Source organism: Oncorhynchus mykiss, chromosome 3 (genome assembly GCF_057628025.1).
Source record: "Oncorhynchus mykiss isolate SJ-2025 chromosome 3, ASM5762802v1, whole genome shotgun sequence".
NCBI lineage: Eukaryota > Metazoa > Chordata > Actinopteri > Salmoniformes > Salmonidae > Oncorhynchus > Oncorhynchus mykiss.
Window position 1 is genome coordinate 67,580,375 of NC_143024.1, and position 12,901 is coordinate 67,593,275.

The 12,901-nt window shown below is 40.6% G+C and overlaps 2 protein-coding genes across 2 annotated transcripts; both read right to left on the reverse strand.

The window, feature by feature from the left end:
• Positions 1-94: 94 nt before the first annotated feature.
• On the reverse strand, positions 95-8,714 carry LOC110520238 (MOB-like protein phocein). The gene is made up of 7 exons (XM_021597405.3): positions 8,538-8,714; positions 2,986-3,048; positions 2,613-2,713; positions 2,292-2,421; positions 2,112-2,191; positions 1,922-2,033; positions 95-1,350 (listed from the first exon to the last, which is right to left on the reverse strand). Exons 1-7 carry the CDS (start codon positions 8,595-8,597, stop codon positions 1,219-1,221), a joined length of 678 nt encoding a protein of 225 aa, XP_021453080.1. The 5' UTR covers positions 8,598-8,714; the 3' UTR covers positions 95-1,218.
• Positions 8,715-8,976: 262 nt separating this feature from the next.
• Positions 8,977-12,830, reverse strand: LOC149984658 (10 kDa heat shock protein, mitochondrial). The gene is made up of 4 exons (XM_021597406.3): positions 12,482-12,830; positions 9,589-9,744; positions 9,320-9,409; positions 8,977-9,184 (listed from the first exon to the last, which is right to left on the reverse strand). Exons 1-4 carry the CDS (start codon positions 12,482-12,484, stop codon positions 9,134-9,136), a joined length of 300 nt encoding a protein of 99 aa, XP_021453081.1. The 5' UTR covers positions 12,485-12,830; the 3' UTR covers positions 8,977-9,133.
• Positions 12,831-12,901: the final 71 nt, after the last annotated feature.

The following is a 12,901-nucleotide window of genomic DNA, read 5'->3' on the forward strand; positions in this document are numbered from 1 at the left end:
CAAGGTGTTGCGGCGTACACCTTAGAAATGAAGTGGCAAACGACAGATGGGGCCAATTTATACAAAGGGACATTTCAAAAAGTCAACAAGCACATTGGGTAACAGTCTTTTTTTATTAACAGACATCATGAAAATGTAAAAAATAAATTCAGTTCATTAAAAAAGGAAAATTAAAAAGTGGGCCAGATAGACAAGACTCCTCTCACAAAATAACTTAATGACGGGGGGAGGGTAAATGGTGACGGAGGTATGTACTCAGAGCAACAAAAGCAGAGATTCTGAACCACAAATGGATCCATAGCCTCTAAACCCTACACACACCTGTACATTTGAGCAGATTGGATACAGAAGCATTATAGTCATAGCTTCATCTTGCCTTCCAATGGGCTGCATGGAAATGTCTGCATTTTTCCACCAATCCTCTCAGATCTACAGGAGTGGCAAGGGTTCCATTTACAATTCAGCGAGAGAGAACAAAGGCAGAGAGAATATAAAGCACCAGGAAAACAAGATGGAGGGGGACATGGGAGAGCAGAGGTTATATACAGGGAGCCCATGAGTGTGTGCCTTTGTCATCAACACATTGTTTTTATGTAGGTTGAGCAAATCCAGATGCTTAAAATGTTAAAGCAAGTAGTGAGAGCCTGTCTGTAGTGTGTAGCTGTTTCAGACCTGCGTTCAAATCAATGATGTATATAAACTTTGGATTGCTGATGCATTGGCTAATGAGAGGCTTTGAAGCCACCGGTCGGCCATATTGGCAGTCCATAGGAATTAAAGGAATTCCACTTGAATGTTTCAAGGACAAAATTACATTTATTTAAGTATTATTGTTGTAGCGGGGCCAGTAACATTAGTACTTTTAAGGATGTTTAAAATTACATTTTTTTTACTTTCAGCTCACACAATTACAAATTATGCATGTAGCTGTCTGTAATAGAGTAAATGTAGCAAAAACAATTGTAGACATTTTTTTACAATGGTGCCAAGATGGGGGGCGCGGTGGCTTCAAAACAGCGCCCCCTGTCAGTCTAGTGTATATAAAAATCAGTGGTTCAAATACTATCTGAAATCTTTCAAATACTTTGAGCATTTGCTTTAGAGTGCCAGATGGGTGGGGTTTGCACATGTGGGACTTCTCTTGGTTCCATTGCAACAGGCAAGCTCAATCAAGCAGTATTTGAATACACGTCTGGTCTCCTGTGAGCAGCTCTCCTCTCAGGCCTCGCTCTCCCCGGCTGAAGCGTTCTGGACCTCCTCCTCCAGGATAGGAACGATCAGGTTGTCCTTGGACATCAGGTTGTACTTCATCACGAAGCGTGTGAACCGATGGCACAGGAACGTCTCATTCTGCAGGGAGGGACATAGAAGGGAAACAAACAAGAGAATTAGGCTGAGTTAGGCTCTGTCCAGAAACAACCCATGGCACGTACCCTCTAGACAGAGAGGTGACTCAAGAAAAGCAGTGTCTGATTCACTAGTTATAGCTTTGGTCTGCATTGACTACTGAGCCGGGATCAGTGGACCATGAAGTGAAGCTAATCATCTGCCCAGTTCTAGTAATAACCACATATCAGTATTTCCCTACAGACCTTGGCATGGTTTCCCAAAGCATTTTAAGACCAATTCTAACAAATGTAGCTTTAAGATGCTTTTGGGAAACCTGGTCTGAAGCGCCACCTGTTGACTGAATTTGATACAACCACAAAATGGAACATCTGGCAGAAAAAAAGCACTGATTCTTCTCAATTTCCTCTTCAACCTGGTGTACACTTGTGGATATGAGCTTTACATTTTCTAATTTAAACAAGCAGAAAACAGCAGTTTGTGTCCCTGTGACGCCATTCTATCAGTTTCAATAAGAACGAGGAGCCAAAATCCAGGTCTATTTGGGAAGTGGGAACTTCCAACTACCACTTACCTCATACTTGTCGAATATCTGACGATGGTGGAAATAGGCATGAGAGAATATCCTATAGATACGGCGACACACAGAGCCCAGCTTGGCTACAGAGGACTCCTTGATGCTCACACTGGGGAGAGAAGATTGAAAGTGTATGAGTAGGAAACCAAAGTATTCCTTTACATAGTGTGTGTGTGTGTGTGCTCACCGGCTGGGGAAATACTTGTTGCTGTTGAGAAGGCAGGCAGCTCCATCCAGCGTGTGCCTGGTGTAGTCAATGGCAGGACACTGGACACAAACACACAGGCAATTGCATCCTGTGCCATGGCAGGCTAAATTGAAAAATAAAATCCTGAGTGAATTACATTCTGATTTTAGTAACACTCACCTCTTTGGGGGTTTTGTGTGCAGCACATAGGAAGATCCACTGCTCTGTGGCAGTCATCTGCGTGCAGGTGTCTGGGTGGCACTCACTCTGCAGTTTCACAGCTAGTCCATTCAGCTCCAGACAGAATTGCCTATAAAAGAGAGAAAGAAGGGGTGGGTGGGGGAATGGGGATAAGGAAAAAGATGAGACAACACCAAAAATCAATTACTGTAATTGATTTGGTAGACACACTCAGTGTAGAGAGTCTAATCAGTCAAGTGTGGAGTTGGTATAGGGTCAAAGTAATACGTCTGGTAAGTCAAGTGAAGGAACGCAGTGTACCTGAGGTGCTCGTACTTCCACACTCCCTCGTCCTGTCCCTCTGGAGGCTCCAGGATCTTATCGATGTTAGAGCAGTCTGACCGGATGTTCTGCTGAATGTACTGAACATGGACAGGGTACCACTGAGGTTAGTCAAACATCCGGATTCTGCTAGCATCCTTGTTAACAGACTAAGGTTCTGACATGGATGACAATGATCACACTAGATAAGATGCTTTGTAGGTTTATAGGGCAGCAGCCATGTTAAAATAAGGCACAGCTCGTCAATGTCAGGCTTGACAGCTACAAACAGCATTCTGCAATCATGACACTTGAAGCTAATTTGACGCTCAAAATGGACTCAGTCATTCCCCACTGACTAACTCAACCAAACCTGTTGTACAGCCAGAGTGCTGTCCATCTCCTCAAAGGATTCATCCGGCCAATTGTAGAAATCCTGCAGTGAGAGAGGGACAAAGGGATAACGTTAATCATATTCACTGTATGTGCTCAATGGACAAACGTGTCACCTCTCAGCCTTCACACCATCTAGCCATAGACAGCATTGTTTACATTAGCTAGCAAACACTGTATTGGTTGACATGCTAGCTAACTGGTAACTGTCAGCTATTTTGACATAGCTTGCTAGCTAGTTAACTGTTGATGAACTGTAGACTTCAGCACTGTAATTAACTAGCTAAAATATTTAGCATCAGCTAACTATCAAACAAAGTCATTACTTGTGTTGACCTTATACTTGTAAAGTGCCCCAAATTACCTAGCTATACTGAACAAAACTATAAGACGCAACATGCAACAATTTCAAAGATTTGACTGAGTACCTGTTCATTTAAGGAAATCAGTCCCTAAACCCTAATCTATGGACTTCACATGACCGGGTAGGAGTGCAGCCATGGGTAGGCCTGGGACGGCATAGGCCCACCCACTGGGGAGCCAGGCCCAGACAATCAGAATTCATTTTTCCCCACAAAAGGGCTTTATTACATACAGAAATACTCCTCAGTACCCTCCCCCACCCCCCCTCAGATGATCCCACAGGTGAAGAAGCGAGATATGGAGGTCCTGGGCTGGTGTGGTTACAAGTGGTCTGTGGTTGTGAGACCAGTTGGACACTGCCAAATTCTCTAAAATGACGCTTATGGTAGAGAAACGAACATTACATCTCTGGCAACAGCTCTGGTAGACATTCCTGCAGGATCATGCCAATTGCATGCTCCCTCAAAACTTGAGACATCTGTGGCATTGTGTTGTGTGACAACACTGCATATTTTAAGTGACCTTTTATTTTCCCCAGCACCAGGTGCCCCTGTGTAATTATCATGCTGTTTAAATCAGCTTCTTGATATGCCACACCTGTCAGCTGGGTGGATTATCTTGGCAAAAGAGAATGCTTACTAACAGGTATGTAAACACATATTTGAGAAATAAGCTTTTTGTGGGTATGGAACATTTCTGGGATTTTATATTTCAGCTCATAAAACACTTTACTTGTTGCTTTTATATTTTTGTTCCGTGTAGATGAACGTTATCAATACCAAATGTAAACTAGGTTGGCTACTCAATTAGCTTGCCAAAAGATAACGACCCTACCGCTATGCTTGTTTACATTGAGCTGCACTGGGATTGGAACTCAATAATTGTTACATTAAGACACCATGGAGCTGGCGCGAGATATGGGTCGGAAAATGTACCGCTGGAATGGGATGTGCCGCTGTACTCCAAATTGTACATTTATCCACCCTGCTCCATCAAGAAGATTGAAATTCTACCACTTTTTATCATTGATGCATGCGCCATCTAATAGGACGCTGAAACTGAATTCCACATTCCTCTCAATAACATAATTCCCTGTAAAAGTCTTAAGGCCTGTATCTATTGCATTAAAAACAATGGCATAGTCCTTCACCATCACTGGAATGACATATCTATTAAAAAACTCAACATAATTATACATTTGTCCATTTCAATAAATAATTGTGTCAGTAACAAAATACCGTTCTCAAACCATCTATAGAAATATTATGTATTATTATATTTTATGTCTTTGTTATTCCAAATCAAACATCTATTAGGGGAGAAGTTACGTTTATATACAATTAACCAGATCATTTAAGGGGAATTTTAATGAGCTCAGTTACATTTTTGGAAAAATTCAATGCCACCAACCTTTTCAAAAACAAGATTTGGAATAATATTCCAAATCCTATCTGCAAATTGGATGTAATTCTTGATCCACCTAGTCTTAAAGATAATATCTGATGTACCAAAATCAAGCACATTTAAACCGCCCAGATCTAGAGTATTACACAATACACTCTTTTAAATAATGTGGTTTATTCCTCCAAACAAAATGTAAAAGTTTCAAGTCTACTTCTTTACTTGTTGCGTGGGGAACATCCAATGCCATTGAAGCCATTGCAGTCTCGATACTTCTTCAGTTTTTGACAGCAATATGTGACCATTTAACAACCAAGCATCAAACCTCAACATTCTCAGTGATGGGAGTACAATTTTAATTAGCCCTATGTTTGGTTTTTACATATCTTGATGCCCAGGTATGTAATAACATTTTATGGGAATACAGGCAATGTCAGCCAAATCATTAGATAGAACATTTTGCATTAAAGTATCAATTTTATTTAAAAGTCAAACAAGATAGAAGAAAATACATTCAAACACAGCTTTTTATAGACTCTGTTCTATCCCGTAAAAAAAATGTACAGTGTCATCTGAGAGCCCCCCCCCCCCCCCCCCCCCCCCCCCATTAGGTAATTGAATTGAGCTATTGCATCCATGTCTGAATGACTTGTTTAAAGTAATTGCCAAATCTAAAGAAATCCAGTGTTTCAAACATAAAACTATACTCTGCCGTATCGAATGCTTTACAACAAAAATATTAATATATTTTTTGGGGATTGACAAATAAAACCGGTCTTAATTTGAAAGGTTACTTAAATAAAGAGATTAAACATTGAGACATCAAAGAAAGTAACTTCCCCATTTCAATAGCTTCTATGAATACAAATGTAAAAAAAATCACAAATGTCATCTTGAAATACTTTATAAAAAATTCACTGGTTTGACCTTAACTACCATATGATGTCTTTCTTAATCTCTTCCAAAGATATATTTTGGTCACACATTCTATTGAACTCCACATCAATACACAAAGCATTCTCTTTCATGGAGGACAGAAAAGAGGTTATATCGCCAACATTATCCCTTTTAGTATATAATTCACCATAGAACTATGTAACAAAGCAAGACATTTCCTTTGGATTTCTGATGTATGTCCATTAATGTTCAGTTTAACCAAGGAGAGTTCAGCATGTATTTTTTCCAAGTAAAAAATATATTTAGCGTTTTTCTCACCTTCTTCCATCCACTTTGTTCTTGATCTCAAATCAAATTGTATTTGTCACATGCGCTGAATACAACAGGTGTAGTAGACCTTACCGTGAAATTCTTACTTACACGCCCTTAACCAAAAACGCAGTTCAAGAAATAGAGTTAATACAATATTTACTAAATAAACAAAAGTTTTAAAAAAGGTAACAAGAAATGTACATAACAATGAGGATATATACCGTGGGTACCGGTAGAGTCAATGAGCGACAGTACAGGTTAATCGAGGTCATTTGTAAAGTGACGATGCATAAATAATAAACAGCGAGTAGCAGCGGTGTAAAAACAATGTAAATAGTCCGGTGGCCATTTGATTAGTTTAGTTGCTCAGCAGTCTTATGGCTTGGAGGTAGAAGCTGTTAAGGAACCTTTTGGTCCTAGACTTGGCGCTCCGGTACGGCTTGCCGTGCATTAGCAGAGAACAGTCTATGACTTGGACCTTCCTCTGACACCACCACCTACCCTCTGTAGCGCCTTACGGTCAGATGCCGAGCAGATGTCATACCAGGCGGTAATGCAAACGGTCCGGATGCTCTCGATGGTGCAGCTGTAGAACTTTTTGAGGATCTGGGGACCCATGACAAATCTTTTCAGTCTCCTGAGGGGGAAAAGGAGTTGTCGTGCCCTCTTCACAACTGTCTTGGTTTGTTTGGACCATGATAGTTTGTTGGTGATGTGGACACCAAGGAACTTGAAACTCTCGACCCGCTCCACTTCAGTCCCGTCGATGTTAATGGGGGCCTGTTCGACCCTCCTTTTCCTGTAGTCCACGATCAGCTCCTTTGTCTTGCTCACTGAGAGAGAGGTTGTTGTCCTGGCATCACACTGCCAGGTCTCTGATCTCCTCCCTATAGGCTGTCTCATGGTTGTCAGTTATCATGCCTACCACTGTTTTGTCGTCAGCAACCTTAAGGACGGTGTTGGAGTCGTGCTTGACCACTCAGTCATGGGTGAACAGGGAGTATAGAAGGGGACTAAGTACGCACCCGAGGGGCCCCAGGGTTGAGGATCAGCGTGCCAGATGTGTTGTTGCCTACCCTTTACCACCTGGAGGCATCCCGTCAGAAAGTCCAGAATCCTTAAGCTTTGTCCTCATATATTCTGTTTTAATAATGTGCTCGTCTTGATGACTCAAGTCCTCTTGTCCATAGATGGTAACAATATCTTTGATTATAGACTTTTGGTCTTAGCAACCACCTTTCCTCTTTGAATGGTCAACCTTCTGATTTCCCAGTATGCACCATATAACTTCAACAAGTTTGCCTTATTCTAGCATTCAGTTCTAATAGATTTAGCTGCAGTCTTGAACAGTTCATCAGCCGGAAGTGTTTTGTTACATTTCTGGTAATTGTTATTTTTCTGTCCATCTGTAGATGCTGCGAGGTTGATTGAATGAAAAATGGCTTTATGGTCCGTGAGAACAGAGATTTCAATAGAGACATCTACTCTGGATATTAAACAAAAATAGATTATTGATTGCTTGGACATATCTTTGCAACACAATGTATATTGTTTTATATATATAGATAGATCTCAAAACCATCAAATCTCAAACATAAATTCAATTTGGAGGGATTATTCATTCTTGTAGCTCAGGAGGTAAGCAATCCCATTGAGGATCCACAATAGAATTCCAATCCCCTCCAAAATTCAGTCTGGCATCCACAAAAAAAGTAGATGGATTTCCTGCTAAAAATCTTGAAATAGGTTTTTGTTTTTGAACTGTTATTTGTAGCATAAATTATTTTTGTAGCTTCCCAAAATAAAAAGACCATTCACATCTATAACTAAAATGAACCATCTCCCAGAATGATTAGCCTTACTCTTGATTACTTTACCTTTAAACTTCCCTTTCAAAACTGCCAAGCCAGCAGAATGGTTACTTCCATAACAGCACTTTGTGTTGAACAATGGAGATTAATGGTCTGGCACTGAAATTCCAAAATGTCTGCAGTGGTTACTGCTAGCTAGCATGAGAACAAAAAGGGCAGTTTTCCATTAAAACTAGCAGTATTCTTCTCGATGTATCAGTGTGGATACATGTACAATTTGGAGTACAGTGGAATATCCCATCCCTGCATTGAGGTACGTTTCCTCACCCATATCTTGCACCAGTTCCATGGTGTGGTTAGAGGTTAATATACCCATGATTGCGTTCCTACCCCAGTGCAGCTCAGTCGTAAACAAGTGTAACAGTAGGGTCGGCATCTTCTGGCAACTACGTTAGCTAGCGTCAACTAGTTACTTGCTAGCTATCAAAAATAAAAGTGGTTCACTGATAGTATTCATATTGGGATTTTAGTCTAGTTTGCCAACTATCTAGCTAGACAAGTGTCGAAATGTCTGCTTTTTAGCAAGCCAAGTTAGCAAGCTACTAACGTTACTGGCTTGCAGCCCCGATCCTTCCTGTGTTTTTCAGAAGCCATCACCGAAATTAAATTCACGGTTGAGGTAAGGCCACTATGATCACCGATGGCCTCTTCACCAAATGCAATCGTATTGAGATTTCTAGAAACATACCTTCGCCTTGGTTCCAGGCCTATTCCTCCTCAGAACTGCAGTACCCTCCGCCATGACCATCTCGACAGAATGCCCGGATGCAAATGATGCACAAGTTTATGTGACGGATAACAAGAACTGGGAGTAGTGAGCTACCAAATGGTTGTCATTCCTCCAGAGAGATCACTGACACTGCACATTTGCTTGTTTACGTATGTGTGAATCATAGTATTTGAAGAATACAAGTGTATGCAGGGGTGGAAGGACCTTTTACCAAAACCAGTTCCTTCAACAAAATGTTATGCAGATCTGATTCTGTATATGTATATTCAACTTGTCTTATTCAGAGTGTTGCAGGTGGGGGCCTGTGAAACGCACTCCTCAGCATGAACAGTCCCCACTTGCACATAAAATACATCTCAAATCCTCTTTTCATATATCTGCTCAGGAGATACACATCCAGATTCAATAGTCCACTTTATTATTGTAACAAAACATGATCAGAATTATTTACAATTGAATAACATATTAAAAAAACAACAACACATGAACGAGGCAACAATCTTCTCTAACAGGATGGATGGGGGTTACAGGGATGTTTTACAGTGAAACAGATTTTACTCTACATATTTGCCAAGGATGTCAGCATCACGGAACAGGAAGTATTCCTGAAAGACAAATGGAGATAAATTAAAATAGACAATCAATACACAAACTAATGAATACAGTAGTAGGACATAATTTCAAATGATCACTTATCATACATCTAATAACAATAAAGTAGAAAACAGTTCTAGACATGCCTTGTCTTCCAGGTCGACTTTAGTTCCTCCATACTCTGGCAGAAGGACCGTCTCTCCAACTTTGACACTCATGGGTGTCAGCTTCCCTTTCTGAATGAGAACAGTAGAAAAAAAAGATTGCTGTATTGTATCTGGGCATTGTGAAATCTGATAAGCCAGTTAGACAACTCAGACAGACTGTAAGCCACAATTGTAGACAGACTCCAGTTAGTTACACAAATCATACATAAGCTACTGTTTAGCCAGAGAGTAAGATCGAAGTAAATTACCTGGTTTGTGGAGCCTGGTCCCACTGCGACCACTGTGGCCTGCAGAACCTTGCCCTGGGCCTTCTCTGGCAACATGATGCCCCCCTTTGACATAGTCTCCGCAGCCAGACGCTCCACTAGCACCCGGTCAAACATGGGAAGGAATTTCCTGAAAGCCTAAAAGATGTATGAGAACGGTTTTATGACGGAGACAACGTACAACAAAACATTGAAACAGATATAATCTACATAGCTCATCTGAGGTTGCGAAGTGTTGGACTCTTCTTCAGTGAGTACTTGACATTCCAATTGTTATACCCTCAAATTGCCACTAGCTAGAGTTTGATCCATTGTGTGAACTGAAAAAGGCTTAAGTAATACAAATGCACGAGGGGCCCCTTCAATAGCCAAAAGGAGATGTGTTGTAACCACCTGCCATCATCTGCTGAAAATAAGGATAATTTTGTGGGGGACTGTTTATTTAACTAGGCAAGTCAGTTAAGAATTTGTTCTTATTTACAATGACGGCCTACTCCGGCCAACGCTGCCCTATGGGACTCCCAATCATGGTCAGATGTGATAGAGCCTGGATTCGAACCAGGTACTATAGTGACACCTCTTGCACTGAGATGCAGTGCCTTAAACTGCTGTGCCACTCTGGAGCCCCAGTGTACACCATTCAAAACCTTAAGGTGGATTCCAAGAGTTCCTGGCTTGGTAATTGTAGTTGCTCTTTTTGAAAGGCTATTTTTGTGAACGTCCAAAATGAATCACATCTGTGAAAGATACTTTCATTTGGCTCCTTGACTTGTATTTAAGGTTAGGCCTACTACCATTTAAGCGATACTGAAAAAAAAGGGCACTTTGGGATCTAAATTAACATATATTTTAGCTGAATGTATCCAAATGAGCTTGCACACGGAACACAAGAAACTAGTCACTAAAGGTATACATAAACCTACTACAGGTTAGTGGTACTCTATGCAAAATAGTTGGGAGTCAGTGAAGCTGACAATATGGTGGATGCCCCACAGGCTGTGGAGATTCCGTGTCGTTCAACAGTTTTAGGGAAACTGATATGCTGATCGTGAAGGTGGATTTTGTGGCTTTTATTGTATGTGATTAATTGTCCTGCCCAAATGAACAAGGAGTCCAAGGAACTGGCCATAATTGTATTTGCAGCTGAAAGATTATTGGGTGTCCAGGACTTCACGGCCGAAACATTGCAAGGAATACTGTGCAAAGATGCTCTTCCTTCTCAAGCCCCAGAGTTGACGAGTAGAGGGTTTGTTACTGCCCTTGACTACTAGAAGTGTCCAGGCAATTTGCAAGTAGAGCCTGCCAAAGGCAACAAAGACACCGTTAGTATTCACTATTGAAAAGATGTAAAGCAGCATTTCCCAAAGGGGTGCACATTTGGGGTTTTGCCCTAACACTACACAGCTAATTAAAATGATCAAAGCTAGATGATTATTTGAATCAGCTGTGTAGTGCTAGGGCAAAAACCAAAATGTACACCCTTTGGGGTTCCGAGGACCGAGTTTGGGAAACCCTGGCTTAAAGCAAGCAATTGTTAGATATCTGATGTAGCACAATCTTTAAGCTAAAACTACAAAAAAATAAAAAAGGTATGGATTCTCTCTGTGGCCTGCATAATGCAAGGAGTTTAGGAGTCAACATTTTGAAGATTTGCAACACCAGCTGCCTGTCTGGTAACAGATGCATCTTTGACCTTGAATGAAGGTTGTCGGTGAGACAGGGGACAGAGGGTTTGTGGTTCTAGGTTGTTGACTCCTGGGCAGGGCTCTCCAACCCTGACCCACAGATAAACTTCTATACTAATCATGGCTTTGATGTTAGACAAAATTCCAGAACAGGTCAGGGAGTGTGCTCACACACCCCCACATGGGCCCAAAAATCTATCAAACTTTATTTGTGTCACATTCTTCCTAAACAGGTGTAGACAAACAGTGAAACCTGGGCAAGGCTTTGTGGGGTTTAGTAGGCTCAAGGATCCAGACGTCAAGAGATAACATTGAACAAAAACAAATAATTCGAGGTCTATTCTTCAGTGACCGGGGTTTCAGATCCCATTCTAACATCTTTAGAATACTGTGCAATATTCCCAAGCAGAATTGTGCAATCTAGTGCGGCAAAATGTATGGACAAATAAAATGCTGTGACGCTGTTGAACATGGGGTCACGGCTTCTGCGTTACCCGGAACTGGTTGATAGCCGGTAATTCCCTTTTTCGTTGTGCAAGGGCAGACAGTGAAATCAACTAGAACATACAATAGGTCAAATAAAAATACCACACTTGTGCACATATCAATTTAGATAGCAACAGCAAATGCTTCTACTCATCACTTTATTCGTTCTTCATAGTTCACTAGTACCCATCAACTACAGTGCCAATTGTGAAACTCGTGCTGGCAATTAATTAATTATATATATATATATATATATATATATATATATATATATATATATATATATATATATATATATATATATATATATATATATATATATATATATATATATATATATAATTGATTAATTAATTAAATATATATATATATTTGCCAACGATTTTGAGATTGATGGCGCAAAATAGCAAGTAATCTCGAGCTCGCTAATTTAGCTATCGTACAATCAGAAGTGTGGGACAATGCATTGCAGATCGCATAGGTCACTCACTATATGACACGCCTTTACATAGTAACCGTAGCTAGCTAATCTGATAAAGTCCTCCTGTATTCTTGGTCATGCCTGACCTTGCCGGTGAGAAATCAAAGCATTGGTTAGCTAATACAATAGGAAACTCGGAATGCTAACTCTGCTAGTGACAAATATGACACTTGGCATCCTAAATTATATTCTAGCTACGTGTTTTTGATAAAGAATGTCTTACCATTTATGTAAGAGACCTTGTAATGTTGAGCACCGACTTCTTTGAGCGTGGATTTTGACACACTGAACGAGTTCCCACGTGAGGAAATATCAAGAAATGGTTCACGCATGCGTGTCTTCAAATGTCCTCACTTTACAGTTCCTGGACAGTTTCAGTTCCAAAATATTCCGTTACCCCCACAGAATGCAAAAAGTCAGGTGTACATATAGAAGGAACTCGCCAGGACAGTTGTGAAGAAATTATAATTTATGTTTCATGTGTTCTCATGTGATTGCAGTTTGCAGCAATGTTGCACAAGGTGTCAACTTTGAACACCCCCTTTCTCTCCAATGGCGCATGAGAAAGTTCTGGAACATGGGGCCCTGGAACGAGCATATCAGTGAAACATGTAGTTTTATTGACAAGTTAAACACACAAAAT

Excerpts from the sequence above, each read along its gene's own strand:
- LOC110520238 (XM_021597405.3), bottom strand. The coding sequence starts at position 8,597 with ATGGTCATGGCGGAGGGTACTGCAGTTCTGAGGAGGAATAGGCCTGGA. Across the intron at positions 2,714-2,985 it reads GCACTCTGGCTGTACAACAG|TACATTCAGCAGAACATCCG; the intron begins GTTTGGTTGAGT and ends GTCCATGTTCAG. Across the intron at positions 2,034-2,111 it reads AACAAGTATTTCCCCAGCCG|TGTGAGCATCAAGGAGTCCT; the intron begins GTGAGCACACAC and ends TTCTCTCCCCAG.
- LOC149984658 (XM_021597406.3), bottom strand. Across the intron at positions 9,410-9,588 it reads GACCAGGCTCCACAAACCAG|AAAGGGAAGCTGACACCCAT; the intron begins GTAATTTACTTC and ends GTTCTCATTCAG. Across the intron at positions 9,185-9,319 it reads AAGTCGACCTGGAAGACAAG|GAATACTTCCTGTTCCGTGA; the intron begins GCATGTCTAGAA and ends TTTGTCTTTCAG.